Below are 20,962 nucleotides of genomic sequence, written 5' to 3'. Positions count from 1 at the left end.
ATGAGATTATTGAGTTCAATGTCAACGTCATTGACGTACATAAACAGCACTACGCCAAGAACTGAGACCTGAGGGACACTACTATTGACAGGTACCCATCAATCACCACTCTTTGCTGTCTGTTGCTCAACCAATTAGCAATCCATTGGTGTACTTTACCTTCAATATGTAATTGCTAGATTTTATAAAGAAATTTATAGTGTGGAGCTTTATCAAAAGTTTTATGTAAATCAAGATATACTACATCCAGTGATTTGGTCGTGTCATAAACTGAGAAAAGGTTGTTATAAATGGTCAGTTGGTTCGATAAGCAGGATCTCTTGTTATGAAAACCATGCTGTGAATCCATAATTAATGAATGGCTTTCAAAGTAACCCACAATTTGGTTAAATTATGCTCTTGAGTAGCTTACCACCTACTTAAGATAGACTAATAGGCCCTACTTTCTTTTCTTGTTGTGGCCTATTGCGCCATTAAGCTTTTTCCCTGGTGGGGCCTGATGGTCGGCCCAGTCTGTTCTGGCGCAGGCGAATGTTTACAGTGGTACCATCTTGTTTTGGCTCATGCTGCCCCCTGGAGCTCATCTTTGAGCCTCTCTTTGAAGAGGTAATCTAGTGTCTGGGTTGATGGGTGGTCTTCAGGACAGCATGTGGGTAGTCTTAGGCCACTCGGCAGGGATTGAAAAATCCCAGCTGTGCAGCAGCCAGGATTCGAACCTGCATCCCTCCTGAAGCTCCTGAACACTCAGCCACCGCCTCTCCTCCCCTGGTAGGCCTGTACTTACCTGGTACTTTTTTGTCTCCTTTCTTAAAAATCGGTGTCACATCAGTCATTTTCCAATCTGAAGGGCCAATGCCTTGTGGCAAGGACATATTAACCCTAGATTACTATCGTTGTCGGACTAACGTGGTTACTATAGATCAGTGTTCTTCAACCTTTTCTAAGATCATGCACCCTTCCGGGAGCTCTTGAAAAATTCATGTAAAAAAAAAAAAAAAATCACATTGTTTTTATTTTAAGACCGAAAATATATAAATAAAAGTTCCTCATACTTTTCCCCACACTTTATCTGGGGGAATGGTTATACTGTGTATAGTAACTATAGTTAATACTGAGTGTAATATACTAATATAATACACATATTTTTAATACTATAATCTCAATTTAAATTAATTTCTTACATTACACTTACAATTTTCTTCCTAAAACACCTTTTCGTAGTGTGCATTCTTGTACACACTAGCCTTGTAATGTACCAAAAATCATTGCACCATGCACCCAGGTTGACTATCACTGCTATAGATGACCGGAATTCCAGACAAACTTTGCCGGCTTGGAAACACATATAGGAATGGTACAAAGTTTAATTGCAAAATTTTTACTTAAACTAGAATACAGTAATCCCTCGTCTATCACGGCGGTTAGGTTCCAGAACCCCCCGCAATAGGCGAAAATCTGTGCAGTAGCGACCTTATATTTCTTTTTTTATTATTTTTATATATTTTAAGGCTTTATAAACTGTCCCCACACTCTTATAAATCTTTCCCACACTCCTATTGACCTTTCCCACATTCTTATAAACACTTTCTATGACGTTTCGTTGTCGCGACGCGATCCCAATAAATGACACTATAATTCTTGTTTGGACTTTAGACTTTTTTTTTTTTTTTTTTTTACAGCTATGGAGACAGTTCAAGGGTGTAAAGAAAAATATAAAAAAAGCCTGCTACTTACTGCTCCTGAATAGAGGTCAAAGGAGTGTCCAAAAAGAGAGGTCAATTTCGGGAGGAGAGGTGTCCTGATACCCTCCTCTTGAAAAAGTTCAAGTCGTAGGCAGGAGGAAATACAGATGTAGGAAGATTGTTCCAGAGTTTACCAGCGTGAGGGATGAAAGAGTGAAGATGCTGGTTGACTCTTGCATAAGGGGTTTGGACAGTATAGGGATGAGCATGAGTAGAAAGTCGTGTGCAGTGGGGCCGTGGGAGGGGGGGAGGCATGCAGTTAGCAAGTTCAGAAGAGCAGTCAGCGTGGAAATATCGATAGAAGATAGAAAGAGAGGCAACATGGCTGCGGAATTTGAGAGGTAGAAGACTATCAGTGTGAGGAGGAGAGCTGATGAGACGAAGAGCCTTTGACTCCACTCTGTCAAGGAGAGCTGTGTGAGTGGAGCCTCCCCACACATGAGATGCATACTCCATACGAGGGCGGACAAGGCTCCTGTAAATGGATAGCAACTGTGCAGGGGAGAAGAACTGGCGGAGACGGTACAGAACGCCCAGCCTCGAGGAAGCTGATTTAGTAAGAGATGAGATATGAAGTTTCCAGTTGAGATTTTGAGTTAAGGATAGACTGATGATGTTTAGTGTTGAGGAAGGTGATAGCTGGGTGTTGTCAAAGAATAGGGGATAGTTGTTTGGAGGATTGTGTCGAGTGGATAGGTGGAGAAACTGTGTTTTTGAGGCATTGAAGGACACCAGGTTCTTCTTGCCCCAATCAGAAATAATAGTAAGGTCTGAGGCTAAGCGTTCTGTTGCCTCCAGCCTTGAATCGTTAAGTTCCTGTAGAGTGGGGTCTTCTATTAAAAGAAGTTGAGTAATGCAGAGTGGAGTCATCGGCGTAGGAATGGATAGGACAGTTCGTTTTGGAAAGAAGATCATCAATGAACAACAGAAAGAGAGTGGGAGATAGGACAGAACCCTGTGGGACACCACTGTTAATAGGTTTAGGGGAAGAACAGTGACCGTCCACCACAGCAGAAATAGAACGGTCAGAAAGGAAACTGGAGATAAAGGTACAGAGAGAAGGATAGAAACCGTAGGAGGGTAGTTTGGAAAGCAAAGATTTGTGCCAGACCCTATCAAAAGCTTCTGATATGTCCAGCGCAATAACAAAGGTTTCACCGAAACGGCTAAGAGAGGATGACCAAGGGTCAGTTAGGAAGGCAAGGATATCACCAGTAGAACGCCCCTTGCGGAACCCATACTGGCAATCAGATAGAAGGTTAGAAGTGGAAAGGTGCTTTTGAATCTTCCGGTTAAGGATTGATTCAAAAGCTTTAGATAGACAGGAAAGTAAAGCTATAGGGTGGTAGTTTGAGGGATTGGAACGGTCACCCTTCTTAGGCACAGGCTGTATGAAGGCATACTTCCAGCAGGAAGGAAAGGTAGATGTTGATAGGCAGAGACGAAAGAGTTTGACCAGGCAGGGTGTCAGGACGGAAGCACAGTTTTTAAGGGCAAAAGGAGGCACTCCATCAGGTCCATCAGCCTTCTGAGAGTTGAGGCCAGAGAGGGCATAGAAAACTTCATTTGGAAGAATCTTAATAACAGGCATAAAGGAGTCAGAGGGGGGATGAGTAGGAGGAATATGCCCAGAATCGTCCAAGGTGGAGTTCTTACAGAAAGTTTGAGTGAAGAGTTCAGCCTTAGAGACAGATGAGACGGCAGTGCTGCCGTCAGGGTTAAGGAGAGGAGGGAAAGAGGAAGAAGTGGAATTGGAGGAGATATTTTTGGCTAGATGCCAGAAGTCACAGGAAGAATTAGAAGAAGCAAGATATTGACATTTTCTATTGATAAAAGAAGTTTTGGTAAGTCGGAGAATAGATTTGGCACGATTCCGGGTTGAAATGTATAGATCAAAGTTAGCGGGTGTTCGAAGGCTCTGGAACCTTTTGTGAGCTGCCTTTCTATCTTTAATAGCACGAGAACAAGCATGATTAAACCAAGGCTTTTTAGCATGAGGAGTAGAGAAAGAACGTGGAATGTATGCCTCCATTCCAGAGACAATCACCTCTGTGATGCGCTGGGCACACACAGAGGGGTCTCTCTCCTGGAAGCAGTAATCATTCCACGGGAAATCGGAAAAGTATATCCTCAGGTCGTCCCACCGAGCTGAAGCAAAATGCCAGAAGCATCGCCTCTTCGGTGGGTCCAGAGGATGTACAGGAGCGATAGGACAGGATACAGAAATAAGGTTATGATCGGAGGAGCCCAATGGAGAGAACAGTTTGACAGAGTAAGCAGAAGGATTAGAGGTAAGGAAGAGGTCTAGAATGTTGGGCCGGTCTCCAAGACGGTCGGGAATACATGTAGGGTGCTGAACCAACTGCTCTAGATCGTTGAGGAGAGCAAAGTTGTAGGCTTGTTCACCAGGATGGTCAGTGAAAGAGGATGAAAGCCAAAGCTGGTGGTGAACATTGAAATCTCCTAGGATGGAGATTTCAGCGAAGGGAGAGTGAGTCAAGATGTGCTCTACTTTAGAGTTCAAATAGTCAAAGAATTTTACATAGTTAGTAGAGCTAGGTGAGAGATAAACAGCACAGATGTATTTAGTAACAGAATGACAATGAAGTCTTAGCCAGATGGTGGAAAATTCAGAAGAGTCAAGGTCGTGGGCACAAGAGCAAGTGATGTCATTGCGCATGTAGGCGCAACATCCAGCTTTGGATTGAAATTTAGGATAGAGATAGTAGGAGAGAACAGAGTAGAGGTTGCTGTCAGTAGCCTCAGAAACCTGTGTTTCGGTGAGGAAGAGAAGGTGCGGTTTAGAGGAGGAGAGATGGTGTTCCACAGAATGAAAATTAGAACGAAGACCACGAATGTTGCAGAAATTGATAAGGAGGAGGTTCGAGGAGTCATCAGGACACCTCTCAAGTTGGCAGCCAGAAGGGGAGTCCTCCCTGGGGGAATTTATGGTCCCCCCCCCCCCCAGGCAGGGACTCCGAGGCTCTGTAATTTTTTGCCATTTTGAATTATGAATTTTGGGAAAAGGTGTGTGTGTTGTGTGAATGTAGTGTGGTGATTGTGAGAATAATATGGTAATTATGATCTCAGAAGCTGTACATCATCAGTATGTACGAGGAGATATTTCTCGCAACACCAGCCCGGCCGCCATTTGCATTCTTTGAAAACCACACAACCACACCCATACAACAAACAGCTGCATGCCGCGTGTCACCAGAACCGTGTGAATTGTGTCTTGCCTAGTTGTCTGTCATAACCTATGAGTGATGGTGGGAATAATATGCTTATTATGATATCAGAAGATGTGAATCATCAGTATATATGGGGATGTATTTCTCACAACACCAGCCCAGCCACCATTTTCATTGCTTTACTCAAGGACACTTGTCAATTCAAGCAGTACAAAATTGTTGTCTTAAAGTTTGGGTTGCGCATTGTATGCCGCAAAATACGGTATACAGTGCCCTTTCGAGTTTTGCGCTCGCTTCATTCTGAAGGTATAGCGCTAAACTCGAGGATCGCGAAACTCGAGGTATTGAAAACACTGAAAAAGCGCTTATCTGTTCCGACCTGTGGAGATTTTTTTTTTTTTTTTTTTTTTTTTTTTTACACGTGGGCTATGGCGCCGGTAGACTATCCATCTGGGCCTGATGGTCGTCCACCAGTCCGTCATGGCGCAGGCAACTGTTTATAGTGGCGCCATTATAATTGGCTCATGCTGCCCCCTGGAGCTCACTTTTTTTCCTCCTTTACTCCCTTGTTATATCAAAATATGTACCTTGGAAAAAGGAAGAAAACAGGAGGAGAGGATGGGTCGTTTTAAAACCACAGATGAAACCTTACGATTGGCTGAGCTCACTGAAAACACGCTTGTGATTCGCTGGGAGTCCGATGACGTCATCACCCGGTCAGCGGCCTCGCTGCCTTAAGGCAGTGTCACACTGGCCGTTTTCCTCTAACCGTTGTGGCTACTGGCAACGCCCGTGCGCCCAACCGGGAGCGAGTTGTCGGTTGTCCATAACCTGGTGTCACACTGAGCCCTTTTCTTCCCACCGCATTGGTGCCAGCTAGGGCAGCTGGCAAATCCAACTTTCCCGGGTGTGCATCACACACGGCTAAGGTCGGTTGCCCGTATCCACATCCACAATGTAAACAAAGCACTTGCCCTGTATCGACATGGCACCGACTGCTAAAGTAAGGGCTCTCACGGCTTGTGCTGTCATTACCCAAGTTATGGACTTGTTGCTGCAGTTAAATGGAAGGAAGAAACAGTTGTGGGTGTGGTGTGTCTGTGGTTCCTCCGTGCCAGCTCTCATTGTCACCACTGCGCGTGAGCGGCCAAATGACCCATCTAGACTCCGACCACATGAACACGTGGATCGAGTAACAACAAAGACACACACACACACACACGCACGCACGCACCAGACTCATCATGAACCATGGCAGATGTTTCTCACAAACAAAAATGGCTTCGCCAAACCAAACATACCCAATGGCAAGAAGAGAGCAGTGTTAAAGACGACTGCTCTCTTCCTGCCAAGAGCTAGGTTTGGTTCATGTGAGACACTCACCAAATACGTTCTAACACACCCAAGAAATGGTTAAATCGTTTCTGTTTGTCAGAAACATCTGCAATGGTTCCTAATGAGTCTGGTGTGTGTGTGTGTGTGTGTGTGTGTTGTCATTCGATCCATGTGTTTATGTGGTTGAGTCAAGATGGGTGGGTTGGCCGCACACACACTTGGGTAATGGCAGCACAAGCCGCGACAGCCCTTACTTTAGCAGATGACGCCGTGTTGATTCAGGGCAAGTGCTTTGTTTACATTGTGGATGTGGATACGGGCAACTGACCTTGGCCGTGTGTGACGCATACCCGGAAAAGTTGGATTTGCCAGTTGCCCTAGCTGGCGCCAACTCGGTGGGAAGAAAGACGCTCTGTGTGACACCAGCTTATGGATAACCGTGAATTCGCTCCCAGTTTAGCATATGGGAGTTGCTCGTAGCCCCAACGGTTGGACGAAAACGGCCATTGTGACACCGCCTTAAGGCAGTGAAGCCGCTGATAGGGTGAGGATCGGCGATGACGTCATCGGACTCCCAGCGAATCACAAGCAAGTTTTCAGAACTGTCAGCCAACCGTAAGGCAGCTGCCTTCAACTGTGGCTTCAAAATGACCTGTTCTCTTTTCCCATTTTCTCTCTCTCTCTCTCTCTCTCTCTCTCTCTCTCTCTCTCTCTCTCTCTCTCTCTCTCTCTCTCTTGCTTTCTTTTGCCATGGCCACAATGTTTAGAGGAAAACGTCCAGTGTGATACTACCTTGAAAGGTAGCGTGCCTGACGCTGATGGTAAGTAGACGTGACCCAGATGTGTCAAAGCAGTGCGAAACTCGAGGTGATAATGCACAAAAGTCGGGATGGTAAGAATTTAGGACTAACTGTGAAACTCGTGAATCGCGAAACTCGGATACTGTGAAACTTGAGAGGGTACTGTATATATATTTTTTTATGTTGCGGCCAATTGCGCCGGTAGACTTGTTCCCTGAGGGGCCTGATGGTTTGCCAACCCATTCTGGTGCAGGCGAGTGTTTATAGTGGCGCCATCTTGAGTTGGCTCATGCTGCCCCCTGGAACTCATCTTTGAGCCTCTTTTTGGAGAGGTTATCTAGAGCCCGGGGTGATGGGTGGTCTTCAGGGCAGCATGTGGGTAGTCTTCGGCCACTCGGCGGTGACTGAAAAAACTCAGCTGTGCGGCGGCCAGGATTCGATCACACGTCCCTCCTGGAGCTCCTGAACACAGGGCCGTCACGCTAACCACTCAGCCACCGCCTCCCCAAAGCTATAAGGACAATGTACTTCTCCAGGTGGGGACACGGGTTTTGGAACTTCTGGGACTCCTGGTCATCAGCTTGATCGTCCTTCCCCTTACCCACAGCTGCTGCAGGCTCCTTAACAGGGTCAGCATCCTCAGGCAGAACAAAAACATCCTCATTCGGGTCACCTTCCATGACGTCGATAACGATAAACAAGGCAACAATAATGAACGCGACTACACAGTGACGTCACACATGAACTGAACAAAGAGCCCATCAAGCAACAACAAGAAGAGAAAGAAGCCTCCAGCTTATCCTAAATCCGTATATTTTACCCAAGATTTCCTGCAAATTTATGCATTTTTTACTTATTTCCATAACTGACACTTTTATTTTTATTATTTTAAGTTTATTTCTTGTCAGGTGGAAAATATCAAATTCTTGTTATTAAATCCCGAGTTCAAAGAGTTGGAAATGGAAGATGCATTAGCTACCCTTAAATACCAAAAAGTTTCCCTAATAACTGTCCATTTAGCCTACTTTAAGGTGTAATTTACCCAAAAGTGGAAGCCCTGGAATTATTGCGCCATGTGGCTCAACTGGTGCTGTGTCTGCCCACAACGGACAAGAACAAACCTGTATGAATTTTTAGTGGACTTAAAGTAAGCAGAGGAGGAACTACAATTAGCGAAAGCTAATTGGTCTGCTAACTGTTTCCAAAGTTAGCGAAAACGCTAATCAGCTAATGAAAAAGTTAGCTTCGCTAATTAGCAGTTAGCGGATTAGCGGAACCATGCCCACCACTGCTGAAGTGCTTATTCATACCATGCATACCATGTCCTAGCTGTCTCTGTCTTCATAAGTTAAAATTCTAAAATTTTCGAAGTACTTAAAAATTAGGTAAGAACTTTAAAAAATTATTTCTACTAAAATCAAATGCCATTGTACACAAATTAAGGCAGCATACACACATATTAAAACAGACATAAGGAGAAGGAGAAAATACTGTTAAACAAACTGATATATGATCTTACTGGTGAGGTACATTGTGGTTCAGTTGAATAGGACGTCTCCTCTTGGCTGATAGAGATACAGATGACCTCTTCAGGTTATTCGCTGACAGGACACTATGAAGTGTTGCAGAGTAACTGTGAACCTGGCGAGTTTGAAAAATGTTAACATAAATCAGGATTGACCTAAAAAGAACCTGCCCCCCATAAAGAAAAGACAAATAATAAAAAATAACACTACTTCCCCCCCCTCCCCCCCCGAAAAAAAAACATTTTGTTTAAATTTGAGTTTATACTTGACATATGAAATTTTACATCAAAATGTAGTTTTACATCATATTGTTATATGAGGCCTACATACATGTGCATTAATATTTTAAAACTGGTTAAGATTTCACCCCCTAAAAAAGTTTTCTTTTAGTTTTGAGTGGAATTTCCTGGTCTCACGTGCTTGTGTTCTAGTTGCTGCTTTGATATAAACAGGGCTTGGAATAATATTTTATTTATTTATTTTTTAGGTTGCTTTTTTTGCCTTTTGTTTTTATTCTTTACATTCAAAAGTAAATTAGTTAAAATAAGCAAAAAGTAATTTAAGAATGAAACACAAGGTCATTTCCTGCACAGTATAAATTATTATCAGACTAACCTGATGTAACGGTCTGAATTTGAGTGAGCGAGAGGGTATGCAAGTCAGTGAGTAACAGAGTAAGTGTAAGCGAGGGCATGAATGAACGAGAAAATGTGAGTAAGTCAGTGAGTGACAGAGTGAGTATGTGTAAGCGAGTGCGTGAATGAACGAGAAAATGTGAGTAAGTCAGTGAGTAACAGTAAGTGTAAGCGAGTGCGTGAATGAACGAGAAAATGTGAGGAAGTCAGTGAGTGAGAGTGAGTAAGTGGGAGCGAGTGGGAGCGTGAATGAGTGAAAGAGTGAATGAGTGAGGGAGTGAATGGGTGCGTAAAAGGTTATGAGAAGATAACACGGCGAGCGAATGAGAGAATATATGAACAAGATTTACTGAAATCCCTCATCTCAAAGCCTCGAACCCCCCAAGAAACCAATAACTAGTTGGTTAGGTAGGTAGGGTTTGATTGTAAAAGAATGTTCCGGAAGGGAGAGAGAGTCAGTAATGCGGGGTTAAAGATCACGTGATGGAGGGGAGGAGCTGATGAGTAAGCGAGGAGGAAGACGGAAGAGGGGAGAGCGGCAGAAACTTGGGAGACGCGAGAGAGAGCAGACAGAGAGAGCAGACAGAGAGCAGACAGAGACGGCAGCGAGATACCACAGAGAGCAGAAAGAGAAGCGGGCTGGTCAGGCCGAACAAGAGCCGGGAGAAAAGACGTGAAAGCGGAGTTGAGTGAGAGAGGTGTCCATCTCTCAACTCAGCCCCCCCCCCCCCCCCTCCCCCGAAAACCACCCACGGCCTGCTGTGTGAGACGGTCTTCAGGATGGGAACTTGTACGGCGGTGTAACCTGCCCATCGGCTGCCCTGGTGACCGTCATAACACTGCCCCAAGCTGCTCCCTACGTCACGACCGGCGCCCACCTCTCCACACCAGGACCGCCCATCACATCGTGGACGTCCCCTGCCGAGCCTGACGCTCACGCCAGCTCCTGCCTCTCCTCCTCCAGCAACCAGAGCTAAGCATTATGAGTATTCCCCCCGAATCTCCCTTGTGCAGGTAGCTAGTTAGATTAGAGGCATACAGCCTGTCAGTCATTCATGGTTTGTTTTAGTACTCCGCTAACCTTTAAAAATGAAACCAAATACATATTTATATAAAACCTTACTGTGAGTGTCATCATTTGGAGCCTGTTTTCCCGCTCATTTGAGATTACTGAACCCGTACACACGCCCCCCCATAGTACATTATCACCATCCAGTTTCTTAATATTGTCTCACAAGTGGTTCACACGGAAATCCTCCCACCTTCCATAATTAATCACACAACAAGTAACGCCCTTCTGGTCACAAACCTCGGAACGAGTGTTCACTTGTCCTGAGGCCTTACCATCCGGGACCAGCGCTCGGGAACATAGACGACTACCACGCTACCACATACCATCACAACCATAGTGGTCGTCAAAAAGGGATGTAGCGACACCCATAAACACCAGACAATAGAAAGAGAACGCTACACTGAAACAACTGATCTTGAGCAAGTATCCGTTCCTCATATAACACTTTAAACTGTTTCTTTTACTCTAAATTACCCTTCACCCTCGATACATACCGTATTTCCAGCCATATAAGACGCACCTATAATTTGGCAAGATATAATTAGAAAAAAAAACACCTCCACATTTTCCCTGAGCTTAATGTGTATTCAGTATTACATGTGGCCACCTTACTTACAATAATTATGACTATGACACCGTATGTTGCTTTGTGTCCTTCTCTGTGTTCAAAGTGTTCCACTGTTGGTTGAAGAAATACACTGCTCTTACCCCGAGCAGCTGTGGCTTTGAAATGGTGCAAGTGGTAACTTTCGCCAAGCTACTGAGGGTGAGGGATAGGGGTGGGCAGGTACCGGTACCAGTACTGGTCCCAAACTGCTCAGTACCGCTACCGATACTGACCAGTCGCTCATGATGTCCCCCATTTCTTCCTTACACGAGTAAGAGGGTGAGACTGAGTGCCTGAGTGGATATCTAGGTGATATGGATACTCTCTCTCTCTCTCTCTCTCTCTCTCTCTCTCTCTCTCTCCTGAATGAAGTGTATTTTTTCGATAAAAAAAATAGCATATATAGTTATTATGGATGGACTCATAGTCTAATAACAATAACAGTATATATTAGCAAACCTTAGAAAAAAGAATCAGACATGAAGAATTATCTAACAGATAAGTTAATAAAATAGTGGTGGCGGGAGGGAGGATCGAGGCAACAACGCAGGACAATATGGCGGGTGGTGGGAGGATGGGCAGCGACTCAGCACAGCAAGGCCTAACTCGTCTCCACACTCCACAGCCAGGCATGGCTGGCAAGCCTGTCACTAAGCGCTGGTATTGGAATCCAACCAGTACTAGTAGCGGTAATGGGTACCTTTAGGGTTCTGGTACTTTAACGGTAATGGTTACCGATAATGTACCAGTACTATTCGGTAATGGTTACCGATAAAGGTACCGGTACTTTAATGGTACCATGGTACCATTAAAGTACCCTTTTCTATTCCTCGCTTTAGACTTCATGCAGGGTTGGCAATAATTAAATCAAACTGATTTAATCAAATGATTAAATCATTGATTTTTTTACTGAAAAAAAATCTTTTATTTTTTTTTATTTTTTTACTAAAAGTATTCCATAAGTTAAATTAAACTTTGTATGTCTCTGGTAAAGCAAAGAAAGCAACAGGACTTGAACAAGCATATACTGTAGATGCAACTGAACTGGTAATCTCACAAAAGCAAACTGCTGAGGCATTGACTGTGACTGACCAACTGGTGGTAAATACATGTCCTGTACTGAGTTTAGTGAGTTCTCTTGCGCTAATGTTGCCAACTTGCCATATGTTTTTTACTAGGCATAAAATCAGCCTCCTTTAGTCTTTACTAACTTGGCAGGCAATGTATCATAATAATAACCAAGGTTAGCAACCATACAGTAACAGAATAAAAGTAGGTATTCTTCTGTATGGTAATAACATAATATGCTGTCATGAAAATGACAACTTCAGGCAACGCTATCTGTCCTAAACCTGGTCCTGTACCAACTACAAACAAGTATTGAACAAGTATATATCTGGATCCTTGACTGTGCTCAGATTTACAGGCCCTAAACTTAAACTTAAAGTAACCAATGGAGACTTTCAAATCACTCAGCAGGATATATATATATATATATATATATATATATATATATATATATATATATATATATATATATATATATATATATATATATATATATATATATATATATATATATATATATATATATATATATATATATATATATATATATATATATATATATATATATATATATATATATATATATATATAGTAAAACCCGATTATCCGAAAGCGGATTATCCGAAACTGGATTATCCGAAATTGATCTGGATAATGCAATTAAAAAAAATTTCTATACTAAAACGTTATAAAACATCAAAATAAATAAAAGTAACTACATATGTACTATATTAACACATTTAAAATTGATAAGAACAGTTAAAATGAATATGCTTTCTAATACGTATTGCGAAATAGCTTGTAATGAATAGATCAATGTATTAGACAAAAACATTAAACAAACTCTCAACAACACCACGTCCGCACCTTCGCCCCAGCAAGGACGTAGGTGCGAAACGAACAAACTACTGCGACTACTCTCACACCGTACTCTCAAGACAACGACACAAACACGACTCCCCTCTCCACTCCATGCCACATTCCCCTTCCAACATACGAGTTACGCGATAATATGAGTCATCATACTGTGTCTCCACCTGCACGATGCATCAAGGTCACACTTGCAAGCTTGCACAACCATTCACAATCGCACTCTGCAACATTCACAATTCAGATCTGCAACGCTCACAAGTATCAACATACACTGGTCCAGACAAGGAGACACACAGACAAACATACAATAAAACATTTACATCACATGTTTTAAGCGTACTACTTTGTTTAGCGTGGCGTGTGTTTGTTTGGTTTCATTGTTTACATCGTCAGTCGGTGACGTCGCGTCACACACTTCACACTGGGCAGTCGCATCGCTCTACCTGTGCTTCGACCTCACTTCTTTCAAAAATCAAAATGGCGGCCATAAATCCGGATTATCCGAAAAATCGCTTATCCGAAGAGGCTTCCCCTTCCATTTAGGATAATCGGGTTTTACTATATATATATATATATATATATATATATATATATATATATATATATATATATATATATATATATATATATATATATATATATATATATATATATATATATATATATATATATACATATATATATATATACTAACCTCGCATAAATCGAGAGTTACCTGTACCTTCAAGAAGTAAACACCATGGACTCACCTAATGCATCTCCATCACAGTCTATACAAGTTGACTCGCATCGCTGTTCTTACACACACACACACACACACACACAAACAAGCAAGCAGGAACCAAAGACAACCCAAGGAATTACTATACTGTCTCTGTGAGACAAGCCATCGTCGCGGCCGCCTGTCAGTGTTTCCATGGTGACCAAGCTTGTTGGTCTCACGCTCCCATGATGCACCGCGGCGTGACGTCAATCGAAAATACGTACTTTATTAAGAATTTCATCAAACATTATTAGGATAAAAAAAAAAAAAATTACTCCTTTCAGTAATGGTACTAACGGTACCTGAGTTTTCGAAAATACTCTATTAGGAATTTCATCAAACATCATTAGAATAAAAAAAATTACTCCTTTCGGTACCAGTACCAGTACTAACGGTACCTGAGTTTTCGGTACTGGTACTACGGGTACTCAAAATAACGGTGCTTGCCCATTCCTACTGCGGGAACTAATCACACGGGAATGATACATTCAATGGGCAATCTTGGTCTTGATCTTGACTTTCAGGGACCGTATACCTACTTTCAAGTAGAAATAGATGTTGATTAATTGCTTTCAATCATATTATGTTGTAACAGCTATTTTTATAATGAGAAACAAAAATGCGTTTAGAGTAAACACTTTAGTCATCCACGGATATCCGCTCTTTTGAACATATATCACAGAAAAATGTCAGCTGACCGGGCCGCTGCACAGCAAATATACTAGCTCCAGACTAATCCGCCCAAGACCGCCCCACGATCGCCAAACAGTCATGTCAGGAAATACCCTGTTTCACCAATATTGTTCCCGAGTAATAGCCTCTTTAACCATCACCGCCGAGGTATCCAGCACACTGGTGACTGGGGCGCCGCAGCGGTGTTGTGTGTTGTGTGTTGTGTTTTGTGTTCACACTGCGCCACATGGGTGTCTTCTTCTTCTTGTGACCTGTACGGGTTTATCCCTGCACGTTTCCTCCTCCTCTCTTCTGCTTATTCACACTTTTCTATTGCATCACACTATTCATTATTTAAATCAATCAAAATTTGTACCTTAGGCATATACCGCGCTGGGGTAACATCTTTGGCATTTTCCGAGTGAAAAAAAAGTGCGTGCTACACGCCGCAAAATACGGTTTACAGTAATCCCTCGTCTATCACAGGGGTTAGGTTCCAGAACCCCCCGCAATAGGCGAAAATCCGCAAAGTAGCAACCTTATATTTATTCTATTATTTATATATATTTAAAGGCTTTATAAACCCTCCCCACACTCTTACAAATCTTTCCCACACACCTATTGACCTTTCCCACACTCTTATAAACACTTCCTACGACGTTTCGTCATTACGACGCGGTCCCAATAAATGATTCTATAATTCTTGTTTCGACTTTCGACATTTGCTTCGTATATACGAACTTCGCGCAGGAATTGGTTTGGCGGGGCGGAAGAATACTCAGAAAAAGGACAATATGAGCGTAGCTCACTTCTTTTATTTTTTATTATTATTTTTTTTTTTTACAACAAAGGAGGCAGCTCAAGGGCACAAAAAAAGGAAACAATAATAAAAAAAAAGCCTGCTACTCGCTGCAACTAAAAAAGAATCCAAAGAGGTGGCCGAAAGAGAGGTCAATTTCGGGAGGAAAGGTGTCCTGATACCCTTCTCTTGAAAGAGTTCAAGTCGTAGGCAGGAGGAAATACAGATGAAGGAAGATTGTTCCAGAGTTTACCAGCATGAGGGATGAAAGAGTGAAGATGCTGGTTAACTCTTGCATAAGGGGTTTGGACAGTATAGGGATGAGCATGAGTAGAAAGTCGTGTGCAGCGGGGCCGCGGGAGGGGGGGAGGCATGCAGTTAGCAAGTTCAGAAAAGCAGTCAGCGTGGAAATATCGATAGAAGATAGAAAGAGAGGCAACATCGCGACGGAATTTATGAGGTAGAAGACTATCAGTAGGAGGAGGAGAGCTGATGAGACGAAGAGCCTTAGACTCCACTCTGTCCAGAAGAGCTGTGTGAGTGGAGCCCCCCCACACGTGAGATGCATACTCCATACGAGGGCAGACAAGGCCCCTGTTTATGGATAGCAACTGCGCAGGGGAGAAGAACTGGTGGAGACGATACAGAACGCCCAACCTCGAGGAAGCTGATTTAGCAAAAGAGGAGATGTGAAGTTTCCAGTTAAGATTTTGAGTTAAGGATAGACCGAGGATGTTTAGTGCTGAATATGGTGACAGCTGAGTGTTGTCGAAGAATAGGGGATAGGTGTTTGGAAGATTGTGTCAAGTTGATAGGTGGAGAAATTGAGTTTTTGAGGCATTGAAGGACACAAGATTCCTTCTGCCCCAATCAACCTAGTTATATCACAACTAGGTAAATACAGGGAAGGGGAAGGGGAGGAGAGGGACAGAGTGAGTGATAAAAAAATACTGAGAAAGAGGATGTAAGAAGGGAGAACAAGGAGAAAGAGTGGAGGAAACAGGGAGAGATAGAGAGGATGAAAACAAGAAGAAAGGAGAAGGGTGTGGGGAAGGGGCAGTGGGGAGAGTCAGGTCAGGGCTTTGGTTAGGACATGACCTGACTCATGTCAGGGCTTAGGTCAGGACATAACCTGACTCTCACTTCGCCCCTCCCTCCCCACACCCTTTCCATTTCCCTTTCTGTGTGTGTGTGTGTGTGTGTGTGTGTGTTAATATAATCTAATGGGGAAGGAGAAAGGGAAGAAGAGCGTGATAGAGTGAGAGATAATGTGTTGCCTTCAGCTTCGATCCTCGGTTTTTAATATGTTATTATCAAGTGAGTTTCATAGTTGTTAGGGTGACGCAACACAAGGTTAAATCATGATTAAGTTTATTCACATTCTGTTGGTATATGATGGTAGCGAGCTTATTGAAGTTAAGTAGCAATATTATTTACACTTCATCATTCTGTTGGTAATGGTAGCGAGCTTACTGAAGTTAATTAACAATGCTATTGACAACTCATTCTGTTGGTAATGGTAGCGAGCTTTTACCGAGTTACTCTACAATACTGATTACAACTCATCATTCCAATCACCAGAAGGGCCTACCCATCACAGATAATTTCATAAAATATATATAGATATAGAGTCCTGGCCATAGCTAACAAAAACTACCCTAGTCAGGTTTCTATGGTGCATAATTATACAATAAAATGTATCCCTTCAACCACTGATTGATATGTGTTCACAAAGATAATCATGGGGCAAGGTATTCGTGTGGGGTTAAGATACCAAGAGGGTGATCATAAGCCCACACAGAAGGGGATGTTCACGTACTCTATATAATGGCACACAACAAGTGAGGTACCAGCTCACTCAGTATGCTAGGTAACCTGTGGGGGTGAGGTCCAGACGGTGTGTGTGTGACAATTCACTCTTTAAGTAACATTAACATTGTATCAAGATAACACACTAACAAGCTTGGTCCCTAGGAGCTGGGTTCAACGTACCTGTGGGGGTGAGGTCCAGACGGTGTGTGAGGGAGACACCCTCACACAGTCTGCTTATCACCTCCCCTCCCACTGCCCGCGGCTAGCCAGAGGCTAGTGAATGCATTTATCGGTGGTTTAGTTAACATAAAATTAGCCTGTTCTACCAGTTCAGAAGGAGTTCCGAAACAACTGGTTCTCTCTCACTCAATACAGGTGAAAAATTCTACTCGTCAATCCTCCGTGAAAAGACTAACTAGTGATCATTCGGCACCTTTGGCCGAGGTGTAGTCACGCCACCAGCTCCACATCTGGTTCATCTGTCTGTCTTGCAGTTCGTAACCACCTAATTCACGAGCAACACATCAGTTATTACAGGTTATTGATTTCTCAGTTTTCCCCGCATTACAATAAGACTAAAGATAAGAGGGTGTGAGAAAGGAGGAAACAAGGGAAATGAGTGGAGGAAATGGGAGGGGAAAAGAAGAGAGAGAGGGAGGGAGGGAGGGTCAGGTAAAGGTGAGGTAAAAGGGGGAGAGAAAAGGTGTGAGTGGGAGGAAAAGAGATTAAAAGAGAAAACTGGGAGGGAGGGGAAAGGAAAAGAAGAAAGAATTGAGAAGGAAGGAGAAAAATATGGGGACGGAGAGGGAGAAGAAAGAAAGGAAGTGGGGGAGGAGTGAACCAAGGAAAACCCTAACGTCGCAATAGGCTGCGACGGAAAAAATGAAAAATAGGTAGGTGACGTAGGTGCTTATTTAGCTGTGTTCCTACTTACGTGGATTTATATCGTTTTCACTTTTTTAGGCAAGAAAATGCTCATTTTACTGCAAAAATATTTGAAATAATAAATATATAAAAATACCTATAAACCGCAAAATCCCGCGATATAGTGAAAAATCCGCAATACGATACAATTTAAAAATCCGCGATACAGCGAGACCGCGATAACTGAACCGCGATATGGCGAGGGATTACTGTATTTCATTCTGGGGACATCTGGAAACTCTTATGTCAAATGGAGGTCTTTTGGGTGTTGGTTTCGTACCAGTAACAATAACCCCTAGGCCTACTAAAACCTAAACATCGGCGTATCAGACGCAGGGTGATTTTTCGAATCTTATTTTTTTAAAAAAATGTGCGTCTTATATGGCGGGAAATACGGTACTATACCTAGATTTCAGTAAAGTGTTCGACAAGGTCCCTCACCATCACCCATTACTAAAATTACACACTCACGGTGCAGATGGGAGTCTTAAACTGGATCAGGGTATAGCTAAGAGGTAGAATGCAGAGTGCAAATCAAGAGTAAAAAGTCTGACTGGGGCTGTGTTAAGAGTGAAGTTCCACGGGTCAGTACTGGGTCCACTGCTTTTTATCATCTACAACAATTTGGACTTAGGAATTGGAAATGATGTCAGTAAGTTCACAGATGATTCCAATATCGGTAGAGTAATTAAATTAGACCAGGATGATAGCGTTCTCCAAGATGAGCTAGACAGACTATATGATTGGGCGGGGAAGTGGCAAATGGAATTCAATGACAGGAAATGCAGTATCCTGAGTGTTGGCAGGAATAACCCCTCACACAATTACTTCTTAAATAGCACTCCTCTTAGGCCCCATTCACACTGTGCCGACTCTGGCCCATGACAACCATGTGCCTTTTAGGCCCCCTTCACACTGTGCCTATTTACCATCCGGCGATCATTTCTAGACCTCTTTCCGACCATGTGCGACCTTTTCACATCAACATTTCACATTCGAGACCTCGTGTACACTGAGTCGCTGGGTTGTCGTGGCCCAGAGTCGGCACAGTGTGAACGGGACCTTAGCAGGTCTGGATGTGAGAGGGACTTAGGAGTCTTAATGAGCTCCGACCCCTGTCCTACGGCTCAATGCATTCAGGCTAGGAATCGTACAAATTTCAGAGTGTAAGTATAGAACCGCTTAAGTCATCCTCAAGCTTTACTTAGCACTAGTTAGACATCATCTCTATTATGCACTTCTGTTTTGGTCAACCTACTATAGAATGGATATCAAGATGTTAAAACTGTACAGAGGAGGATGACAAAAATAATTCAAGGGGTGAGAAACTTACCATTGAGGATAGACTTCAGCATTTAAATCTGCATTCTCTAAAAAGGCAAAGGTAATGAGAAGACTTGATTGAAGTTTATAAATGGATGAAGGGCTATAACAATGGGGATGTTAATAGGGTTTGGTTGTAAAAGAGTCGGGTAGGACACGTAACAATGGGTTTAAGTTAAATTTAGGTTCAACAAAGACATAGGCAAGAATTGGTTTACTAATAGAGTTGTGGATAAATGGAACAGACTTGGCAGTCATGTTGTGAGTGCCAATACCATAGATACATTCAAGAAGAGGTTGGATAAGTTCTTCAACAGTGAGGTAAGGTAAGGTTAGGCTTACAGGAGCTGCCTTATGCAGGCCAACTGGCCTCTTGCAAACTCATTACATTATGTTCTTATTTTTCTGAGCCAGGTTCCATAACACAAGGTATACATGTTAGCATTGTGACATGCAACACACACACACACACACACACACACACACACACACACACATACACACACACAAACAAACACACACACAGGAGGCATATAAATCAGGAGTTATAAAATTTGTACCAGAATACAAACCCAAAGATAAAGGAAAATAGGACTGGTTTAATGAAAAATGTGCTAAGGCAAAAGAAAAAAAAGAGACAAAGTATGGAAAAGATTGAAAAGAAATAAAAACCAAAGGAATAAAGATTATAAGGTAGCAAAGAATGAATACATGAAAATAAGGAGAGAAGAAGAAAAACAATATGAAAAGGATATTGCAGAAAACTGTAAGGAACAACCTAAACTGTTTTATAAATTCATACATGGAAAGATCAAACCAAGGGAAACAATAGAAAGACTGAGAGACGGGAATGTGATAATCAAAGATCCTAAAGACATGACTGAGCTACTAAACAAAAAGTTCCAGCAAGTTTTTACAAAAGAATCAAAATTCAACGAACCACAAGAAAACAAGATAGATGCTCATATGGAAGAAGTCACAGTAAATAAAGAGAGGAAGAGAGGAAAGCAGTAGGACCGGATAGAGTCTCAGGTTATACAGTCGTCCCTCAAATAGTACGGTTTGCAATATTACGGTGTCGGTTTTATACGGATTGTCATGGAAGAATTTTTTTAGGATATCTAAATTTCCCGCTCGTCGCACCAAGTAGTTATGGTGTGAGTGGCAACACTGTTGTACCAAAACACCTGTTGAAAGCACCCCAAAAGCGTTCGAGAAAGGTGTTCACTTTGCAGAAGAATTCAGATTTAGGATGAGTTACGTTGTCATAGGGAGCATACCACGAAAATGAGAGCAGTGTTCGCTGTATCTATGATCTTGATCTTGATGTCACAAGTGGCCTGGGATTTCTCCCTTGGTCTTGGTATTGGTCTTGGTTCGGGAGGTAGTTGTCCCTTTCGGTCCCAACTACAGCCTTTGAAATGGCTTACTCCCTCAGGGCCAACACCCTGAAAATCATAGTGTAAAAGAAATTCTTGCTGGGCCGCCATATTTAAGAACATAAGAAGAACGTAAGGAGTCTGCAAGAGACCGGTTGGCCTATACAAGGCAGCTCCTGTACACTCAACCCCACCTTACCTCACCATCCATGGCTTTATCTAACCTCTTCTTGAATGTATCTACGGTATTGGCACCCACAACATGGCCCCCAAGCCTGTTCAATTCGTCCACCACTCTATTGGTGAACCAATTCTTGCCTTTGTCTTTGTTGAATCTGAATTTGTCTAACTTAAAACCATTGCTACGCGTCCTACCTGGCTCTTTTACTATCAAAATCTTATTGACATCCCCTTTATTAAAGCCCTTCATCCATTTATAGA

At 42.7% G+C, this 20,962-nt stretch overlaps 1 protein-coding gene across 6 annotated transcripts in view; it reads right to left on the bottom strand.

Annotated features, from left to right (window-relative positions):
- LOC126999052 (mediator of RNA polymerase II transcription subunit 27-like) overlaps window positions 1–20,962 on the bottom strand; it is a 126,467-nt gene that overhangs the window by 65,203 nt on the left and 40,302 nt on the right. For all 6 annotated transcript variants that reach the window (XM_050861433.1, XM_050861434.1, XM_050861431.1 and 3 more), the window contains one exon: window positions 8,588–8,709. In XM_050861433.1, the coding sequence (XP_050717390.1) occupies window positions 8,588–8,709 (122 nt within the window). The remainder of the gene's footprint in view (window positions 1–8,587; window positions 8,710–20,962) is intronic.

Source organism: Eriocheir sinensis, chromosome 15, assembly GCF_024679095.1.
Source record: "Eriocheir sinensis breed Jianghai 21 chromosome 15, ASM2467909v1, whole genome shotgun sequence".
Classification (NCBI taxonomy): domain Eukaryota; kingdom Metazoa; phylum Arthropoda; class Malacostraca; order Decapoda; family Varunidae; genus Eriocheir; species Eriocheir sinensis.
Note: the sequence above shows the minus strand (reverse complement) of the source record. Positions and strands in the feature narration are given on the sequence as shown.